This window comes from Drepanopeziza brunnea (genome assembly GCF_022702325.1).
Source record: "Drepanopeziza brunnea f. sp. 'multigermtubi' strain 214-2 chromosome Unknown ctg11, whole genome shotgun sequence".
Lineage (NCBI taxonomy): Eukaryota > Fungi > Ascomycota > Leotiomycetes > Helotiales > Drepanopezizaceae > Drepanopeziza > Drepanopeziza brunnea.
In genome coordinates, this window is record NW_027094074.1 from 1,384,990 (window position 1) to 1,405,625 (window position 20,636).

General features: G+C 50.8%; 6 protein-coding genes across 6 annotated transcripts; 3 read left to right on the forward strand and 3 right to left on the reverse strand.

Annotated features, from left to right (window-relative positions):
* Positions 1–329: 329 nt before the first annotated feature.
* Positions 330–1,928, reverse strand: L3040_006506 (uncharacterized protein; the record flags this gene model as incomplete). Its single annotated transcript, XM_007290076.2, has 4 exons — positions 330–1,549; positions 1,654–1,696; positions 1,746–1,767; positions 1,876–1,928. The coding sequence occupies 4 exons, from the start codon at positions 1,926–1,928 to the stop codon at positions 330–332; spliced, it is 1,338 nt and encodes a 445-aa protein (XP_007290138.2).
* Positions 1,929–2,742: 814 nt separating this feature from the next.
* On the forward strand, positions 2,743–4,008 carry L3040_006507 (uncharacterized protein; the record flags this gene model as incomplete). The annotated part of the gene is made up of 1 exon (XM_007290077.2): positions 2,743–4,008. The coding sequence occupies one exon, from the start codon at positions 2,743–2,745 to the stop codon at positions 4,006–4,008; it is 1,266 nt and encodes a 421-aa protein (XP_007290139.2).
* A 1,145-nt stretch (positions 4,009–5,153) lies between these two features.
* On the reverse strand, positions 5,154–6,387 carry L3040_006508 (uncharacterized protein; the record flags this gene model as incomplete). The annotated part of the gene is made up of 5 exons (XM_007290078.2): positions 5,154–5,460; positions 5,559–5,622; positions 5,699–5,785; positions 6,104–6,299; positions 6,376–6,387. The coding sequence occupies 5 exons, from the start codon at positions 6,385–6,387 to the stop codon at positions 5,154–5,156; spliced, it is 666 nt and encodes a 221-aa protein (XP_007290140.2).
* A 1,413-nt stretch (positions 6,388–7,800) lies between these two features.
* On the forward strand, positions 7,801–9,913 carry L3040_006509 (uncharacterized protein; the record flags this gene model as incomplete). The annotated part of the gene is made up of 2 exons (XM_007290079.2): positions 7,801–9,119; positions 9,175–9,913. 2 exons carry the CDS (start codon positions 7,801–7,803, stop codon positions 9,911–9,913), a joined length of 2,058 nt encoding a protein of 685 aa, XP_007290141.2.
* Positions 9,914–11,861: 1,948 nt separating this feature from the next.
* Positions 11,862–17,604, forward strand: L3040_006510 (uncharacterized protein; the record flags this gene model as incomplete). The annotated part of the gene is made up of 17 exons (XM_066154142.1): positions 11,862–11,957; positions 12,043–12,403; positions 12,466–12,495; positions 12,558–12,657; positions 12,707–12,769; positions 12,823–12,901; positions 13,000–13,056; positions 13,109–13,149; positions 13,203–14,025; positions 14,140–14,292; positions 14,353–15,241; positions 15,293–15,825; positions 15,924–16,004; positions 16,103–16,609; positions 16,656–17,211; positions 17,295–17,487; positions 17,553–17,604. 17 exons carry the CDS (start codon positions 11,862–11,864, stop codon positions 17,602–17,604), a joined length of 4,614 nt encoding a protein of 1,537 aa, XP_066011125.1.
* Positions 17,605–18,892: 1,288 nt separating this feature from the next.
* Positions 18,893–20,065, reverse strand: L3040_006511 (uncharacterized protein; the record flags this gene model as incomplete). Its single annotated transcript, XM_066154143.1, has 4 exons — positions 18,893–19,441; positions 19,508–19,667; positions 19,756–19,970; positions 20,021–20,065. 4 exons carry the CDS (start codon positions 20,063–20,065, stop codon positions 18,893–18,895), a joined length of 969 nt encoding a protein of 322 aa, XP_066011126.1.
* Between the last annotated feature and the right edge of the window lie 571 nt (positions 20,066–20,636).

Consider the following 20,636-nt stretch of genomic DNA (forward strand, 5'->3'; position numbering starts at 1 on the left):
TCAGACTCGACGATTAACAGAATCTGATCATTTACATAGGCTCGGAATACATTTATCTTTCTGTTCACATGCATCAATGGAACTAATTCATGAGATCCTTCCCTTCTCATGCTCTCGGAACATAGGAAGCGAATGGTGCCTGTGTCGGAATCCTCGCTTCACCACGTCGCTGGTATCTGAGAGCTGGAATTTGCGCTATTCCTTGGTCCCACTCTCATCCACTCTGGCTGCTGGTGCTTCAAGAATTAAATTCTTGCATCCTGCCCAAGCCATGAACTACCAATGGTCAAACGGTGGCCTGATTCGGTCCCTCGATTGTCGGACCAAACTCAATCCAACGGCTCCAGCAGCCCGCCATTCATTTGCGCCAGTATTTCGATATGCCGGATCACATTGTCCTCAAAACTTCCTTCGGCCTTCACAACCGATTGCTCCTCAAGCAAAGACTGCAATTTTCCGCCCCATGTTTCCTCATCGATCAATCCTTCATGATTCGCAACTCTCAGCGCCCACTCCATCTTGGGCCACCAATCCGGCGGGAGCAGGCTGAAAATACCGTTGACCTCACGCTTCGCAACGCCCTCCAACCACCACACATTGTCCACCACCTTGGTCAAAGCGAAGAAGCACGCGGTGATCACAAGCGCCCGGGAATCTCGACCTGCCATCAGATCTACAAATCGTCGCGACACGGTAGCTGCAAATCCCAGAATGCGATTCCGGACAGGCTTCTTGTGAGCCCAGTTGAGATATGAAACCGCATGCTCATATGCTTGCTTGGTCTCGGCACGAGCTAGCACGGGAAGATTATCGAGTTGCTCTTCGAGGCCCTGCAATAGTGGGGCAAAGAACAATCTTCGCTCTGGGTCTGGTTCAAGGAACAAGGCTGGCTGACTGTTGATAATCGGGTGTATGCGGTTGCTTGTTCGAAGCCACTGCCAGCTTGACAACACGATCGTTTTCACTCCTTGGAACGAATGGAACCAAGCCAGCGGTAAGGTATAAACACCATTCGTCTGGGCATCGAAACGCCGAGATGCCAATGCTTGGAAAGCTATCAAAGCAGATGTGGAGAAAAGGGCCTCGGCATTGGGCTTGGAAAGCCCTTGACGTAGTAGATTCGAGTATTGAGCGATCGAGGAAGCCATGTATCCATGTGAAGCTCTCATCAGGCTATGGTCGTCCGGGTACGTAGACCGCAAATGCAAAGCCGATACTGCCAGCATGGCATCCATGAGATGCTGCGAGTCGTACGCTATCATTGGTATGTCCATCTGCCAGACTTTAATCTGCTCATCCGTATCCGAAAACGTCTGTGAGGTAAGGGTCGTGTAGTGATGCAAGAGCTTGAGTTCTAAGCTTCGAGACGCGGCTGGATTCGAATCTGCCCTGACTAACGCCGAAGGCTCCGAAGGGGTCTGGTAGAGTGGCACGATGGTATCACTGGATCCCGAGGTCGAGGCATCAGAGGCAGATCTTAAAAGAGCTGGACTAGGTCCCGAGGGGGAGGATGATGGGCTACCAGGGTACTCGAAGTCGCAGGAAACTCCTGTCGCACGGGGGAAATCAGTGAATGGCCGATGAAGAGGGAGTCTGGGGAGAAGGGTGAGAGACTGAGAACATAGGAGAACATTGGGCTTCCCCATTGCGTACCATGTCGAACGCAATTTCTACATTGTGGGTGTATCTCATCACACTAAAAGGCATCAAGTTGGATTGCAACGAGGGACCATAGCTGTGCTAACCTTGATCTTTCTTTTCTTACATCTGTAAGAAACGGTCAGCAGCTGCAAGCTGTATGATTATAGTGCCCACAGATCTTCCAAGATAGATGGACACATCTCTAGATGAGATGCTTTCCAGATACTGACTGACCTTTGACAGCCCAGCTTTGATTTTGTATGTGCCCGTCGGGGGGTCATGCTCATCTCGGTCTCTTGATCAAGGGATAGGGTGCGGCTGCTGGGTATCCAGATGGGATTTTCTCTGCATGGTGAGGCAGTAACTTCTTACTGTCAGAAGGCCGATTGATATGCAGGCATCAATCAGCAAGAAAGGCGCCGTTTTCTGTATTTCTGTATTTCTGTATATGTGAGGGTGGTCTGAGACTGACGACAGCTGGTATCTCTCTGGCTCTTGCATGGCGTTTTGAGTAACCAAGACGTGTCGGACGAGGGAGAGTGGAAGGGAGGAGATGTGACGACGGACAAGCAAGAAGTCACGGGATGTGACTGATTTGCGTAATCCAAGGTCAAGCAAGGGCTGGGGATATTACCTTAAGTAGTACCTGCTTAACGGCATCATTCTTACCCAGGTGCTCACTTATTCTAATAGAACATTGTAAGAACGTGCTTCTAAGTATGCGTGCTTATGGCTTTGTCGCGGCCCGCAACGGCCTTGGTTAGCGAGAAGATTTTAATGCTGAACCTGCACCCTGCGCTGCACCCTGCAGAACAAATCCCCACAGAACTCTTTTTCACTCACCCTCGTTCAAGCCAGTCTGAACTCTCTTTCTCTCTCTCTCTCTCTCTCTCCACAACTCTATCTTCTCAGATTACTTTTCAATCCTTATCGGATCTGCACGGCCCCAAGATCTACGGAGACTTATCTGCCCCACGTCAACTCGTCGACAAGTAAGTGCGTAAAGTATCAATCACACCCCGCCCGCTTCCCCCTCCTTTTTTTTAAAAAAAAGAAACCCCCCCTCCCCCAAAAAATAACCACCAAGAAACATCCAACAAAATGGCCGACCACCCAATTGACACCCCGCCTCGGGCTCCCTCTCCTGTTCAAGGCTTTGGCACGCTCGCAGTCCATGCTGGATCCCCCCACGATCCCGTCACGGGCGCCGTCATTGAGTCCATCTCCCTCTCGACTACCTTCGCGCAAACAGCCGTCGGCAAGCCCGTTGGCAAGTACGAGTACTCGCGCTCCTCGAACCCCAACCGCGACAATTTCGAGATCGCCGTCGCCGCCCTCGAGCACGCCAAGTATGCCCTAGGATTCTCCTCCGGCTCAGCTGCTACAGCCGTCATCTTGCAGAGCCTGGCGGCCGGCAGCCATGTCATCAGTGTCAGCGATGTGTATGGAGGCACCCACAGATACTTCACTCAGGTTGCAAAGGCGCATGGTGTGAAGGTTACCTTTACGCCGGAGATTGAGGTCGATATTAGGGAGCACATCACGCCGGACACGAAGCTGGTGTGGATCGAAACGCCCTCGAACCCGACTTTGAGATTGGTGGATATCCGAGCTGTGGCGACCCAGGCACATAAGAGCGGCGTTATGGTTGTGGTGGACAACACTTTCATGAGTCCGTATGTCCAGAACCCGCTGGATCACGGAGCGGATATTGTCGTGCACTCGGTTACGAAATACATCAATGGCCACTCAGATGTAGTGATGGGCGTTGCAGCATTCAACTCAGATGCCATGAAGGAGCGATTGGGATTCCTACAGAACGCTATTGGAGCTATCCCTTCGGCGTTCGACTGTTGGTTGGCGCACCGAGGATTGAAAACTCTGCATTTGAGAGCTAGAGAGGCAACCGTCAATGCTACAGCTGTTGCAAAGGCCCTGGAAGGATCGCCAAACGTCATCGCAGTCAACTATCCTGGTCTGAACTCGCACCCGCACAGAGCCATCGCAATCAAGCAGCACCGAGACGGTATGGGCGGCGGTATGCTTTCTTTCAGAATCAAGGGCGGTCATGCAGCAGCTGAGCGCTTCTGCCAAACGACCAGTATCTTCACATTGGCCGAGAGTCTGGGAGGCATTGAGAGCTTGGTCGAGGTTCCTAGCAGCATGACCCACGCGGGTATTCCGAAGGAGCAGCGAGAGGCTGTCGGTGTGTTTGACGATCTGGTCAGAATCAGCTGCGGCATCGAAGACGCCGAGGACCTGAAGCAGGATGTGCTACAGGCTCTCGAAAAGGCTGTTGTGTGGCCCAAGATCACGAACGGCTTGAGCGATCAAGCTGTGAACAGTACCAATGGTCACTCTTCTTGAATTTTCCACATTTGGAGTACTTTTCCGGGATCTTGGGGCAGAAATTGCGCGAAGGGTAGCGTTGGGTATTACAAACTACGGCTATTTTGGGAGGTCCTGGTGGTTCTTCCTTATGGGATAGACAGGATACACAGGAACGCATGGAATATGGATGCATTAGGCGGCTGCGCTCTTTCGAGATACCCCTTGAGCAGTAGAGCAGTCAGCCGTTCTCATGGGTGAAAAAAATTCGCTAGCGAACTTATACCATCTCTTCAATACCCGCTATTTCGCATAAATTTCCCTTTCCCTAACACGGTAGGAAGTCTTGTTGATAGATGGGCGCTTACCGAATTTTCAGTCGCCGCACGAAAACTACCGCTCTGTTGTGCTTCCTGCGCATCTTCCTGCCCCTCCTCTTTTTCTTTCCTGCTTGCTGTGGCGGGCAGCTGTGACCAACACCTCTGGCTAACCCCTGTCGAAAGTTTTCCCCTTTTCCCTTCTCAATCTTCTTTTTATGCTCAGCGTCTATCTGCTCCCATTCCTTCTCTTTTCTGTTTTTTTCTATTCGTTACTTTTGTAGTAGGCGAGGGGGGGTGTTGGCCGGTTGGTTGGCTAGGTAGTAACCTGACCGACCTACATATGGTATGTATGTATGTATGTAGGTAAGTATGTATGTGAATCGACTTACTTTCCATCACACTGCATGACGGCTTCGCTCAGGGGCTGATAATTTATTTAGTTGGAGGATGGAGATGCGGGATGCGGGATGCGAAGGGTGTTTAAGGGGTTTGAAATATGTGAGTGTACCTAGCGAGGTACATGATGATTATGATTTTGTCACTTGGGATGGTATAGGGAGAGAGGGGGAGGGGGGGGGGAGGATGATGGAGCAGTTTAGCCCAGGCAGGAACTACGGTATATAGCACGGAACCGTCACAGCTCCGTAAGGTAAGTATGCACCGCAAATAGCCACTTTCGAGTGAGGAATCGATAATAACGCGCTATCTATTTTCCTGGCAGCTGCTATTTCAAAAGACGATAACTTTTCGGCCCCCTGAAACGCCATGCCGATGCTATTACCTGTGCACGCCTTTACTCCTACCCAGTCCCAGTCCCAGGCCCATGCTCATGCCCATTCACATTCCAAGTATCTTCATCTTCATCTACTCCTCCCCCTCTGCCTCTCCTTCTCCTTCTTTCTCTCCCTCTCCTTCTGCTTCTCCCTCTCCCTCTTCGTCATCCCCATCCCACCAGAGACACGGGCCCAACCCAGCATCCTCCATACTGCCTATCAGCACGTACGGATGCGTCTTGACGCTCGCCCCTTCCTCTTTCTCCCGTGGTCCGACGGGCGACTGGTCGGTCCAGATTTCATCTTCGATGCGGACACGGACGATATCGTTGGCGTCGAAGTAGAGCTGGTCGCCATCGGGCTCGGGGACCCATATGTACTGCCCTAGCTCCTCATTGCTGGGATTGGGTTTAGTACCAGGGGGGAAGGAGATGGGGTTTTCGAGAATAGGCTGGGGATGGGATGGAATGGGATGGGGTAGGAGCTGAAGACTTACAATGAGGCGCCTTCGGGGAGTTTGTCCACTGGTACGAAGATCTCGTGGAAGAAGGGGACACGAACTGGACTTTCGTGTTAGTTGGGTTGGGATTTAAGCGTTTTGGTTTTGGAGTTGGGGGTAGGTGGAGGGCAACGCACCTCGGATTCCTCTGGGCGTCGCGCTGCTGATGCGGCCGGTGATGACTTCGTTTTTGAAGGGGCGGAAGACTATGAGGCGGAATTCGACTATGTATACCGTGTTAGAGAAAGTCTGTTCTGTTTGAAGAGAGAGGAGAGATCATAAAGGAGGTAGCTAGGGAAGAGTGGTCGTGGAGAGATGGAAGATAGGGTGCATAATTTCAGAGGAAGGGAAATTTCGTAAGTACAGGCAAGATTCCCAAAAAGAAGCTCTCAGGCATCTGAAGCTTATCTGCGGGAGGCTGAGGCTCCCAGAAACAGTAAGGCAAGGGAAAAAGCATAAAAACAGCCCAGATTCTGCAATTAAAAGAATTTGTGCAGCCAGACTTGGAGAGCAAATCCATATAAAGTAAATAAAACACCCACCATTGACATTGACCAGTCCAGTTCCATGGCCAATAAGACCCTCTGATGCAGACAGCAGATCATAAAGGCAGACGCAGAGACCGATCTTTTGGATCACTTTGTTGGCATATTTGGCATTGATGTTGTCTTGAAGGGCTTGGAAAGCGTCCTTATTGAAATCTTCAGAGACGATCTGGACCAGGTCCGCGATCTTTGTCTGCGAGAGAGTTAGAATGTACCGATGAAAAGATCGATAAAAAGCGATATAAAATTGTGATGATGACCGGACCTACGAGGATAAACATTGCCGGGACAGAAATTGTTCTTGGTGACTTTTTTGGAAATGCTTGCGTCTTGATTTCCACTGGAAGGACGCAGTGAATCCGCTTGATAATTGAAGCCGGGCTAATAATATATGTGCACGTGACATGGTAGCTCGACGCTGCTCAAGTCCCGCTCAATACAACAAGCCAATTCAACAGCTCGACACGTTACTTCGACAACCTCAACTTTCCCACTCTCGAAATTTGTCTCTACTCAATTTTCCACAATCAGTTGTTGACATCAGTCAATTGAAAAAACATCGACTCATCTCGTCAGGCCGCGTCGGGATCGATTAAAGCGTCATGAGGCCATAAGGCAGAAACAGGCATACACGCATAACACAGCCTCCTTCGCCACTTCTTCCGCCACCTTTTCCGCCACCTCTCTCGCCACTTTTCCCGCTACTTCCTTTGCCGTTTGACTTAAAGCAAATTCAATAAAATGAAAACTATTTTTAGCTTTTTATAATACCAAGCACGTGCGCTCGACTTCTTTTACGTTACCTTTATTTTTATTTATTTAATTTAGCTGATTATAAGCTATTTTAGCCTTTTATCGAGAACGTGTATTAATTTCGAAATAAACTACTACTTATATTGAAAAAGCTTTACGTTTATTATTACGTCACGTGTTGATTCGAGCGTGCACGTAAAGCTCTTTAAACTTCCGCTTTTAGCTTTCTTTTTGTTACTATACGGTGCTAGCAAGCAGGCCTTGGTTAAAAGAATAAAGGATTAGTTAGCCGAAGCTAGCGGCCGCTTGACGAGCCTCGCACGTGATACTCGAATCAAATCAATCACGAGCGAAACTTTAAATTCGATTCGAACTCGAATTTTTATATAAAGTATCGGAGTTTAGCGACTTAGCCGATTTTATGAGCGCGTTTGTTAGTCAATCGTTTACGGAGTAGTTAATGCGGGAATGATGTAGGCTATACCTGATTGAGATTAGCTCCGTCGGAGGTTCGGCGTCCGAGTGGCTGTCTAATGCGTGTGTGCCTGTTTCTGCCTTATGGCCTCATGACGCTTTAATCGATCCCGCCGCGTCTTGACTCGGTCATCCTGTGAACTTCGGTATTCCTGGTTCCACGCTAGGTTGCATGAAGTATAATGGCAGGCAAGCGCTCCTTTACCCCCTTCCTACCGGTACCTACCGGTATCGCCTCCGGTCCCTTGCGACATGTCAAGCCATCTATCGGTCTGTTATTGACGCGCAACAATTAACGTGCTTTGCTATCAGGAAACCACTACACCACGCAGTACACATCTGCTCCCTTTCATAACACCCTCGAGCACCGTCCGCACGCCCTGTCGGATTCCAGGTCTGGGTTCAAGTCGCAGTCGCATTCGCAGTCGCAGTCGCAGCCCAGCGCACAACCCCGAGCTGCCTACAATATGGCCGGCGCGCAGCATTACAACTTCCCTCCTCCCCCTCCACCACCCGGCCCTCCTCATTCAAACCATCCGCAGTACGGATACGCGCAGCAACAGCCCCAACCGCAGTACCAACACGCTCCCCGGGGCGGTGGCCCTCCGCGTGGAGGCAGAGGAGGCATTGCAGGTGGTAGAGGAGATTTTCACGGCAATCAGCCTTACAACCCTCAACAGCCAAACGGAGGCTACAATCCCCAACCACAAGGCCCTCCACAGAACCACGGTCCGCCTTCGGGGTACAACGGTCAGAATGGCCCGCAACCTGCTCCGTACATAGGCCCTCAAAATCCCGGTCCCCAGGGCCAGCAACCCGCCCCCCAAGGAGGTGGCTATAACGGTCCTTCATGGCAGCAAAACAACCAGCATGCCCAGCACCACGGTCCCCAACAGCATGGTCCTCCTCAACACCAACCCCACACGCAACCACCACCGATGCAACACGCTTCTCAACCTGCTGTCCTGCAACCCCAAAATTACCACCCAAACTACGCTCCTCAAGTATACCAGTCCCAGCCGCAGCAGCAGCCACAGTATGGCCCGCAACAACCAGCTCAGCAGCCCTTCCAGCTTGCACAGGCGCCTACTTACGGTCAAAATGTGCCAAGCCACCAACCACCGCACAGTGCGCCTCCCCAGCAGTGGCAAGGTCCTCCTCAGCATGCTAGACCCCCTTTCAATAATAACAATCGTGGTCGTGGTGGCTTTCAGAATGGTCGTGGCGGCCATGAAGCACCTCTCATGGGTCCACCAATCCGTATGGGTTTTGACAATGATAGAGGAGGTCACATGGCTCAAGCGGGCCCTCCCTTCCAACCGTACCCAAGTCATTCCCCACCTGCTTCGTTTCCTCAGCCGCATTATCAGCCTTATCCCAATCAAGATTTCTCTCATGGAGGACAGCGTCCACCCCTTGACCCCAATCCGTTCAACTCGGGCCCTAATCGGGGTAGAGGCAATTCAAACTTCAAGGGCAGAGGTGGCCGCGATGGTCGCGATCGTAGTGACCGTGGTAACAATTCTGAGCATTTTCGCGGTCGTGGCGACAGCCGCAATTCTCATGGCAATCATGGTGGCAACCACCGAAACACTTCTGACCATCACCATAAGTCTGCAGGTGCAGAAAGCAATGGCAATCTCCATGGCAAGAAGAAGAAGAAGCGTCGCACAAATACCCTCGGTCTGACTCCCAATGGTGTCGACCACGAGGATAGCGAGGATGAGATTGATGACGCCGATGAGGAAGCTCGGCTTGTCACTTTACTCGGTCCAGACACCCCACAGTATGTTTTGCTTGCTTGAGAGAATGCATTTGTTCTTCACGCTAACCCGCACTAGGCTCCCAACTGACTTGGAAGAATGGCTCGCTGAGCGACGATCAAAGTTTCCTACGAAAGCTCGTAGAGAGGCTGCCGCAGAAGCTCTTCGTCAACGACGTGAGCAACAGCGTGAGGCCAGACAAAAGAACCACCACGAGAAGTCCGCCAAGAAAGAGGAGGGCGAGTCGAAGCTCGAGAAGGCACAAAAGAAGGCCGAGAAGCTCAGACTCGAACTCGAGAAAGCTGAACGCAAGATTCAGGAATCCATGCAAGGCAGCTCCAAGCGCAAGCGTGAGAATGGCGATGAGGGAGACGACGATCGTCAAGGCAGCGATGAAGATTCCGATGATACTTCTGGCACTGAGTCCGAAGGCTCAAAGCCCGAGGCTGTTTCATCTCGTCATCACGCTCCTTATCGTGTGTCACAACCAACGAAGGCGCAACTTCAGCGACACTGCAAGTACTTCTCGACTGGTGGTACCTGCGGTAAGAAGGGCAAGTGTCGCTTCGTTCATGACCAGGAGATCCGCAGCCAGGCATTGAGAGACAAGGAGGCCAATGGAGGCAAGATGACTTTGGCCCAGCGACTCATCCTAAACGACACTGCTAAGGACGACCTTACCATCTTGAAGTCTATCAAGTACCTCAAGGAGAAAGGATTGATGTCTGAGCAACTCACCGGTAGTACACCACGCCACGATGACTATAAGAAAGAAGAGGATGGGTACGCCGAGAAGTTCCACTACGGAGACAACTGATCCTTGGCGCTTCTCATTCACTTCAATATGTCGTCCGCACTTCGTTTGTCGGCACGTCTTTCACAATCTCGGCTGGTTGGATTCTAGGAGAAGATTTGGGACAATCTGTCTTCTCACAGACCAGTCCGTTCGTCTTGTGCTACTTGATGTTTATTTGGAGTTGACTCGAAATTTCTGCAATAAAATTTCCTTGCGTATCTGCACGATTGCTCACTTGCCTGTTGCTGCGCCGGCTGTAGATGGATGGAAAGGGAATGTCACACTGTCCTTTGATGGATGGAGTCTTCCTGTTGGGCTGTTAGGCACCTCATCACATCACAAAACTGGCCGTTTCTTCGCATTTGCAGCCCCGCAAAACACGCTCACCACGGCTGTTGCCTGTACTTTCCCTTTCTCATATTGTATTGGCTCTAAAATTGCCCTCGCTGTCTTCGGCTTTCCTTTCCTACAGCCTTGTGAAGGGCGTGGCGTTCATTCGCTGCCCAAAGGGTCCAAGGATCCAGGGTCACTGCCGGTGCAGCACTACGAAGCCAAATTCGATCGGGTGGATGTCCTCCACTCAAAATTGTAACATAGGAAAGGCTACAGTGTGTTGATTGTTGTGTATACTAGGAGAGAATGATTGTTCCTGAAAATATGCTTACCAGGTGCTTGATGTGAGTGTAGCTCTCGACGAAAAGGCAGGCTGTATTGCTCGTCACCCGCTGAATTCCAGTCTCTCTGGGATTTGCCTCTGATATCTTGCTCCACGTCTGTTATGCCTAATCCCAAAATCTGGATGTTTGGTAAACGCAGATATTCATCGCCAGGCAGGCCCGATGTGCTTGAGATATCTTGGAATCAAAGATCTTGCTGACTCGACATGTACATCTCCGAAAGTTCTATCGGCGATGCATTGCTACCTCGCACCACAGAAGCCAGACTGAAGTAAGATGTTGCTAGGAGGCTATTTTGCTATAGCTTTGCTTTCGAGAGCCAAATGACATGCTAAGCAATATAGCGAATTCGATGCAGGTGCTGCTAATTCGAAATAGAATCCGGACTGTCCTTCACGGTCCAGAGTCTGTCTCACTCCCGGCAGCCTCAGCCTCAGCTTCAGCCCTTAATCCATCCCTGTGCACGAATCGATGTCTTCCTTGCCTTCGTCCTCGATGAGGAGAATTCCGGGTTACGAGATACAGGCCTCCCACCTCCCCCTTACTGGTGATGAAGCACAAACAGCGTCTCTTTGCTTCGAGTCTTGATGTCATGGCATTCCCGCATCCCTCGAGACGTGTACGACATAAATGAAGCGGTGGTAAATTGGAGCATTGATTGTGTCCTTGTGCCTCCCGACAGATGGAAACGACGGGGCAAGACCTGTTCCTTGGAGCGATCGATACAAGCTTTGTGGGTGGATGATCAATGTGTCCAGTGCGCGTGTCTCTGATTATTCCGTAGTGGTGGTGCGAATGGTGCCAGTGGTGCGAGCAGTATCAAAACAAACCAGTCGGATAATCTCGCTTGGATGTGGCTGCAGGGCCTAGCTGTCGTGGTTCCGGTTCCTGAATCAATCTCTCGGTATTCATCTCCGCCAGCGCCAGCGGCTGCTAGCTATCTTGTTCCTATGCCGCGTTTGGGCGGCTTCTCGACCCGAACCGAAGGCGCTCGCATCTGGATGCTGTGGTACATCGATCAGTGTACCTGTACCGAGAATTACACAGATCCCAGGTCCCAGGTCCCAGATCCCGTGCCTGCGGTTCATGGGGACTGCCGCTGTCCCAACCCAAAGTCGTCTCGCTCCTTCTGTTTCTTTTTTTTTTCCACGGCCACCACTCCGGTCTACCATCCACAGCCCACCCACTTGCGTTTATAGGTGCTCTCGTCTCTCGTTTCGTTTACCCTCTGCAACCGCAGTCTCTCTCAAAGACACTCATCGCCTGCCTTGCCTACAAGCAAGCAAGTAAGTATGACTATGTCTGGATGGCTGAAGAAGTTGATGGGCTTGGCTCTTCTGCCAGCCCTCGTCCGTTCGTTTGCTTCGACAGACTCGCCACAGGATGCCGTACGTATTCTCCAGTCGTATTCTCCAGTGGGGACGGATAGCTGCATCACCATGAGATCCGGACCGCGGTATTGACGGCCTATAGGATCCTCCACAATCAGGCTATCTCCCTAATCATAATATGGACCCTACCCTCGTTGCCAGTTCTCTGGCGGTCGCGTGGAAATTGACGTTTAACCCCAACGAAGTCTTCTATGCGAAGCCTTTGGTGTACACTCCTCCGGGAGCTCCGAACGAATATGTCATTACGGTATCTAACCAGAACATTGTCCGCATTCATGATGGCGTGACGGGCATGTTGATCCAGTCGAGGACGCTGGATCCACCGTTTGCTGCGTCCGATGTGAGTTGTGGGGATATGCCAAATACTATAGGCATTGCGGGAACCCCGGTTATAGACACTGCCACAGATACCATGTACTTCTTCTCCAAGGGATACAAGAATGGTTAGTTCAAGGCTTCAAGCCATCGGGCAATGGTCGAAGAGTGGCCACTGATGATCTTGCAGCACAGGCAGGGCCTCAAGGCGCCATTAACGGTATGTCACCGTCGAAGTACCGGTACAATAACGTGATTACAATTTACCTAACGGATCTTCAGGTATCTATAAAATGTATGCAGTCAATATTCCGACACTCGCTGATGTCGCCGGTTTCCCGACGGTCATCGATGGACATTATGCCGCAAACGATCCGACCAGGTAGACTCTCCTGGCACTGCTTCTGTCTCCCCGTTGACTTAAATGTCAGATATTTCGTTGGAGGTACAATTCTTCAGAGGCCCGGTCTAGCCATGCTCGGTAACACGGTCGTGTAAGCCATCGTGTAATCCGCCCTCGTGATATGTTCACTTATTGCCTCTACAGAGCCGGTTTCGGTGGTCACTGTGACAATTTCAACTACACAGGAATGTTGGTCGCCGTGAGCAAGACGGCTGGAGTTGGTGTAACTAACATTCAAGCTATGGAAGCTAGTCCAGGTGGTTATCCTGCGTCGTCTAACGGAGTGTAAATATTGACTTGCTAGGTGCTCCATCTCCACAGGCTCTCGACATCACTGTCCAAGGCGGTGGTAAAGCAGGAATCTGGCAAGGTGGCATGGTGGGTTGATCGGTTGCCAGGTGATCGGGGCCGAAGTTAACTTTTGGTATAGGGACTTGCTGCTGATGTCAATCGGGTGTTCTTCATCACCGGGTGAGTGGAACATTCAAGGCATATTGCTGCTGAGAATACTTACACTCCCTCAGAAACGCTCGTGGAGCCGGACAAAATGGCGGAGCAAATGGCAAGGCCGCCAGCGGCAAGGTGTATCTGAGCACACTGGAACAAGCTGTTGTCAACATGGGTGTCAATCCAAGTACGGGTGAACTTAAGCAGCAAGATTATTTCGAGTCTTACGGGTACGATAGCAACAATGGAGGTGACACTGATTTCGGATCTGGCGGCTGTGCGTTACTCGATTCAGGTACCTTCTATGGAGCCGGTGTGGCCAGAATCGCGGTCGGCGCAGGAAAAGACGCCAAACTATTCGTCATGAATGCTGACGACCTAGGGGGGTTTGCTGGAGGCAAAGCTGGCGCCGACAACGTCATCCAAGTTATCAATGTTGGCTCGGCCGTGTTGAGCGGCGTAGGAAGTTACCCGTTGGAGGGAGGATATATCTACATCAACCCGTCCGCGAATAGCTTATACGCCTACAGCTTCAGCCGCGACGGCAATGGAAAGCCACTGTTTACCCTGGCTGGAAAATCGGCTCGCAGCTTTTCCAGCAAATCCGTACCGACAGTCACCAGCAACAACGGACAGGTTGGCTCTGGTATTGTTTGGTTGACAGACGTCAACTGGGGTCTTCAGGCCTTCAACGCCGTTCCTGTCAATGGCGTCCTAACACCGATTGTGTTACCCGCTCAAGCTGCCACAGGAGGAATCACTAAATTCCAACGTGCTGTATTCGGAGACGGTCGAGTGTACACGGTCCGTAACAGTGCATTAATGATGCTTTCAGGAGGAGGCACAAAGGCAAATTCATCTTTGACTTGTACGCCCAATCCTGTTGCTTTTGGGTCTGTTGTAAGTATTGGGGGAGCCCAGGTTTCTCTATTGTTTGTCCCAAGATGTCTGATGATATGTCCGGCCTCTTCAGTACACCCCAATTTTGTTAATTGCTAACCTTACCTTACCTAGATGACCGGTCAAACCTCAACTTTGTCCGTTCAATGTGTAGCCAACACTGCTGTCACTAATCCCAAGTGCAACATTACTTCGCCTATTTTTACTTGCCCAGCCACTGCTCTGCCAGCAAGTGTGGCTGCAGGCGCATCGTTCGCTTTCGGACTTGTAAGTTTAAACATCCGACCCCTTTCAATCCCCCAAGAAACTCTGACACGGTATCGATAGACGTTCGATTTAACCTCCGCAGCAATCTTAGCTTGGCAAATTTCAAATGGTGGTAATCAACTTGCCCCCGGCACGCAAGGCGGAAACCTCAACGTCTATACGACCACATCGGCTTCTGGGTTTCTTCCTGGTGTTGTTGTTCCTCTCTCCGGAACCGTCGTTGCCTCGGGAGGATATCTCACCGTCAACCAAACAGTGGCCTCCTTGGGTGGCGTGTTAGTCGGTGGCCAATTAACCAAATCAGTCCTCTTGTCAAATCTAGGAAGCAAGCCCCTGTCGTTCACTGGGTTTGCATGGCAGGATTATTACGCGGATGGTATGCCATATCAGAATGTCACTCTAACAACAGTAGGAAACAGCTTCTCCTCGCCAACGTTCCCTGCTGTAGGGACCACTATAGCTGCCGGCGGCACGCTTACCATTCCATTGGCCTTCAAGCCAGCTGCGACTGGAGTCTTCGCCTCGTATCTTACGTGGTGGAGTGATGGCGGGTATACTACATTACTGATGCAGGGGATCGCCCAGCAAGGTTCGACCTCCTCGTCGTCGTCGACCGCTGTTGCTTCGTCTAAAAGCAGCTTAAAGCCAAGCTCGAGCAGTACGAGGTCGTCCGGCCCCAGCTCGAGCTCATCTTCGATATCAAGCTCGACTGTTTCTAGGCTAAGCCCGACCCCGACCAAGGCAACTGCAACGCCGACTCAAACTGCACCTATCGCTCCGTCGACTGTTGGAGGATACACCTATCAAGGATGCTGGACTGAATCGAACACCGGCAGAGCTCTGAACAAAAAGGCTTATGCAAATGACGGTATGACCCTTGAGATTTGTGCCACATTCTGTTCTACCGCGCCGTCATATGGTATGTTTGGTGTTGAGTATGGTCGCGAATGTAAGTCTCGTGGCATAACATATTCCTTGAACATGAAGTTGATTGATTTAGGTTACTGTGGTGACGTTCTGAGCGCGGGAAGTGTGCAAGCCGCCAGTACAGACTGTAAATTCTTGTGCCCTGGCAACCAACTGGAACATTGTGGTGCTGGGAAGCGATTGCAGCTCTACGCCCTTGGTACCGCTCCCGCCTCAATCAACTCTTCTGCCTTAAGCTCCTCAGTATCAGACTCGAAACCAAGCACCGCTGCAACTTCTTTCTCGACCTCCACCAGACCTGCATCGGTATCAAGTGTAGCAAGTTCTGCATCAGCGTCGGCCCTACCGTATATCAAGCCCCCAACACCCATTTTGAGACCTTACACTTGGAGTATTGGCTGGGTACAGGCATCTCCGGATGGGTTCTCACGACCCATGATTGGTATCAATGGCCAATTCCCCTGCCCTCCTCTGACTGCCAACATGGGCGACACGATCAAAATCACCTTGACAAACAATCTTGGAAATCAAAGCACTGCAATCCATTTCCACGGTATTTTCCAAACAAATACGACGTTCTCGGATGGCCCAGCAATGGTTACCCAGGTCAGTATTCGAGCAGTAGCAAATTTCCTTATTTCGCGCGTCTCGGGAGCAGCGAGCATGCAAAGTTGATCATTTGCTGACTTTCCGTTCTCCGGCAGTGTCCCATTCAACCTGGTGCCTCTTTCGTATACGAATTCACAATTAATCAGCCGGGTACATACTGGTATCATGCGCATGTTGTAAGTTCCTGTGTAGCCATACTATCTGATTCCGAAAAACTGTCAACTCCTTTGCCACAAAATCCGTCTACGACAAATACTAATCATCCGCTCTCCAGGGTGGCCAGTATATTGATGGCCTTCGTGGTCCACTGCTCGTCAATGATGTGAATGCGCCATACCGCGGCATCGATACTGAATACTTTCTGACTCTCAGTGACCTCTATCACTCCCAAGCGCCACCTTTGATTAACTACTACCAATCTCAAGATAATGCCAATAGCAATAATGGTGCTGAGCCAGTCCCGAACTCCGGCTTGATCAACGAAAGCCAGAATGGTAAATTTACGATGGTGGCTGGCAAGAAGTATCTTTTCCGGATCATCAACATGGGAGCATTCGCACCTTTCTACCTGCAATTTGATCAGCACGATATGACGGTTGTCGAAATCGACGGCGTGTACACGTCGCAGATTCCTGTTAGCCAGCTGTTCATCACAGCTGCGCAGCGGTACAGTGTCATCGTCATGGCCAAATCGGATGGCAGCACGAACTTTGCGATCAAGGCGTCGATGGACACTGACATGTTCATTCCAGGTGTCATCCCGAAAACCTTCAACCCAGAGGTAGGCTGATCCTGAAGATACGCACTCAGGTACTAACCATCTCCAGGTCTCAGCATACCTGGTCTACAATGCCGCAGCTCCTCTCCCTGCCCCTCTTACAATCACGCGTGCACCCTTTGACGACTCTATATTCACTCCTTACGATAAAAAGGCAGCACTTTCTCCAGTCACAATGCCCATTCAGCTGACCGTCTCGTTTGGTACTAACCAGAACGGCCAATGGCGTGGTTACCTCAACGGCATCGATTACGTCCCCCAGAAAGTGCCTACGCTCTTCACCGCCATGAACGCCCCCCTCTCCAGTGTCAACGATCCATCCATTTACGGCGCAAGCTCGAACCCTTTTGTCCTCCCCATGGGCGCCGTAGTTGAAGTCACGGTGCAGAATCATGATGGTTATGCCCACCCTTTCCACCTCCACGGCCACAACTTCCAGGTCATTTCTCGCACACCAGGGGGATCCAATTTCCCCATAAATATCCCAGCCGGAGCGCCTATGCGTCGTGATACTGTGCAGGTTATGTCAGACGGAAGTGCCACCATCCGCTTCGTAGCCGATAACCCTGGAATCACGCTCTTTCATTGTCATGTAGAGTGGCATGGTCCGTTTTGTTCTTCTTCGCTATACATATCCCTCTCTCTAATCACCAAACACGCAATCACTGACTCCCGCGTGTCCTTCTAGTTGAGGCTGGCCTCACGGCGACGTTCATTGAGGCACCCGCGGAGCTGCAAGCTAGGAAGCTATATCTCCCTGTTAGTCATCGGAGTGTGTGTGATGCGCAGAGCATCCCGAGGAAGGGTAACGCGGCCGGTAACTCGACGAACTATCTGGATCTGACCGGTGCCAATGTCGTGGCTGATGCTGCGATGTGGGGGTAAGTTCCCTCTGCGTGACTGTCATTTTCTTTAGCGCGAAAGATACATCCTAACGAGGATACAGAGCTTTGGTCGTTAAACCCGCGAGCGCAGCTCCAGCTTACCCTCTCAATTGAGAGAGTGACTCACACCTCGATGGATGTTTTCATTTCTTGCTCTCAGTACACATACATTTATCGGCGGGCGAATTAGGGATGGGCTGGTTGAGCCCTTCTCTGGAGCTAACGGGCAATGTGATAAATGGGTATAGATAGGCGGCGATTTGGAACAGGAATGTTGTTTAAGGGGGAGGAGGAAAGGAAGGATTCGCTTCCATAATATGAGCAGGGCAATGTTAATCGAGAAAGCGTTTGAATGCCTGGGATATATATTCTGAAAGGCATTTAAAGTATGTATCATGCTTATTATTTTTAATCGAATGTGTGTATGTGCTTAGTGACAAAGGGCAAGTTCTGGGCCGACAGAGTCACGATGCATCTCCATTCTAGATTATAAAGCGTATCAATCATTTGTGTTGATTCCCGTGTGATCATGCTGGTCAGACCCTTGGACTTTTCTTTCGCTCAGCTCCATAGGGTAGAAGTTGGATTGATTTATCGAAGAGGTTAAGAGCAGGAAGGGTCTCCATCTAGGTTAATACTGCTCTTGCTTTTCTACGTAGGCGCCAGGCATTATCTAAGAAGGAAGCCACGTGCGCTCAATCAATCAATCACCAGGCCCTGGCATAGTACAAGCCCGAGCAACCAACTAAATCACTGATCTTCTTCCCGTGCGTACATAACACAAGTAGTTGTAGTTAGTTAGTTGTACAGGTAATCTATCTATCTTTCTTGCGCGAAGGGTTAGGTATGTACTGTCACCGAACTCACGCGGGATGGGATTTGAGCTGAACAGGGCGGCGGCGGCGGCGGCGGCCAGGTGAGCTTCTGAGTTGTGTCTTTCTTTCGAGATTGAAGTCGTCGAGGGGCTTGCCGTACTTGTCTATTCTTGTTGTGTGTCGTGGGTGGTTTTATAGGGGTAGGTGGTGCCGTTTTGCCTGGCCAGTGTTGTTTTGTTGAGTTCGGATATGGTGACGATTTGGTTTGTTGTCTTGTCTTGTTATTGTTGTATTTCTTAGGGGGGGGGGTATTATTATTGATCTACTTAGTCGAGACATCGGAGGCCGGAAATGTGTATCAGCGCAACGGCTTGGAAATCGAAGATTATGATTCGCCTGGTTGCAGATTCGACAGGTTGACAGAGCTAGTGTGGCATTGCAAGGAAGTATGGGGAGCCAGACACTGATATAGGAGATGAATTGTGCAGCAGCACAGAGTCTGTCTAACCTAGCTCAGACAGCGAATGGTTACTCCGGCGCTGTACTTCGACACTGCAGGAATCACACTCGTGGGCGTCGAGAGCCGTCTACGCCTGAGAGATAACCCACTGGGCACCCTTCGCCACGTTCATGAGGAATTCCTCGCCCCTCTCAACACCAGGGAACAGCCAGAAATAGTGCGGCACCCCATCATAAAAATCACTCTTCGTCTTGACACCCTCCATCTTCAACATGGCCTCCAGAACTTTCCCGTCGTCTCTCAGAGGATCCTTGCCACAGGTAGCAATATAAGTCGGAGGGAAGTCCTTCAAATTTTTGCTCAACGTCACGAACGCCTTCTCGTCGTTGTCATCTACAGCTGCAGCCTCCATGAACGTCTTCATGGTGCCGGCATCGATGACCGGGACATCGGTCGCATTTTCGATATAGGCGGTGTACTGGGACTTATACTCGGCGGGGATGGTCGAGAGGTTCGCGGCGACAGGAACCATGGCTACAATCCCCTGAACGTGAGAGCCAGACCCGGACTTGATAAGTTGATCTGCGACTCCGCACGCGAGACCACCCCCTGCCGAGGCACCGACTGTGAATACCTTGGATTGGTCACCACCGATCTTGGAGGCATTTTCCCGGACCTGTGTTGGGCATTAGACGTCAGTATAGGTGCAATTTTCGGCGGCGCGACACATGAGACTCCTTACCCATTTATATGCAGTGAGACAATCATCGATTTGAGCGGGCCACTTGTCTGTCTGCGTCAAGCGGTAGTCAACTGACACGAGGATGCAAGGCGTGTGCTTGGAGATAAATCTACACCAGGCGTCTTCGGAGTCAAGACTACCGACAAGATACCCGCCACCGCTGTTGACGATATGAGTAAGTGAAGTCATGAATTTATTGGAAGTCACGAGGGCTTTGGCGACTGCAGAGAGGGCAGAACCTGACGTACTGATAGTAAACGCCGACAGGGAGTTTCTTGCCTGTGGCATCGGGAGGGGTGTAGATTCTGACGGGAACGCCGTTGGCGACGGTATCTTCTATGACAACGGAGGCATCCGGAGGAGGGCTTTGAGCAGCCAATTGAGCGTTGAGACCGTTGAATTGAGCAATGATATCTTCAGGACTACCGCCGAGAAGTGGTCGTTGCCCCAAGATCTTCTCATACTGTGAGATCGTTCAGAATTGTCTATGTATGACGAGACAGTGATACTTGCATCGAGCCAGCCTTGTGCGTAGCCTTCAGTCGACAGAGCTGTCATATTGATTTTTGATGGAATATGTTCGGGGCTGTGTAAAAATATCGATAAAATCTATATGACAAGGGAGCTTGATGGAACACAAAGATGTCGCTACTGATAAGGGGAATCTCTGACCATTTATACCTTCAGGAAACCATCTTCTTAGCTTGGAGCTGATGCCGGGAATCTGGCTGGACTCCGGGTTCTCCGGGGTCACAGAATCGTCGTTAAATCTGTGCTGACTGAGAATCTGGTAGTATTGGAGATGTATCGCAGTTGTATGTTTATAATTCTCGTAGAAGAGCAATGTGAGTGTATATATATATATATATCTCTCTCTCTCTCTCTCTCTCTCTCTCTCTCTCTCTCTCTCTATAGCCTGGTCAATTGCTAAGGACTTCTATTCGTTAGCCTTGTGCGGGGTATGGGTAGTAAGGCTCGAGCTGCGCGGAAGCTCCCGGCCGCCCGCCGTCACAACTGCAGTGAGAGGCCATACTACAACACCTGTGGCATTTGAGACCGGAAAATCAGAGACATGATTGGGAAAGTGATCTTGAATCCAAGAGTGTCCAGGGCGGCCTTCATTGGAAAG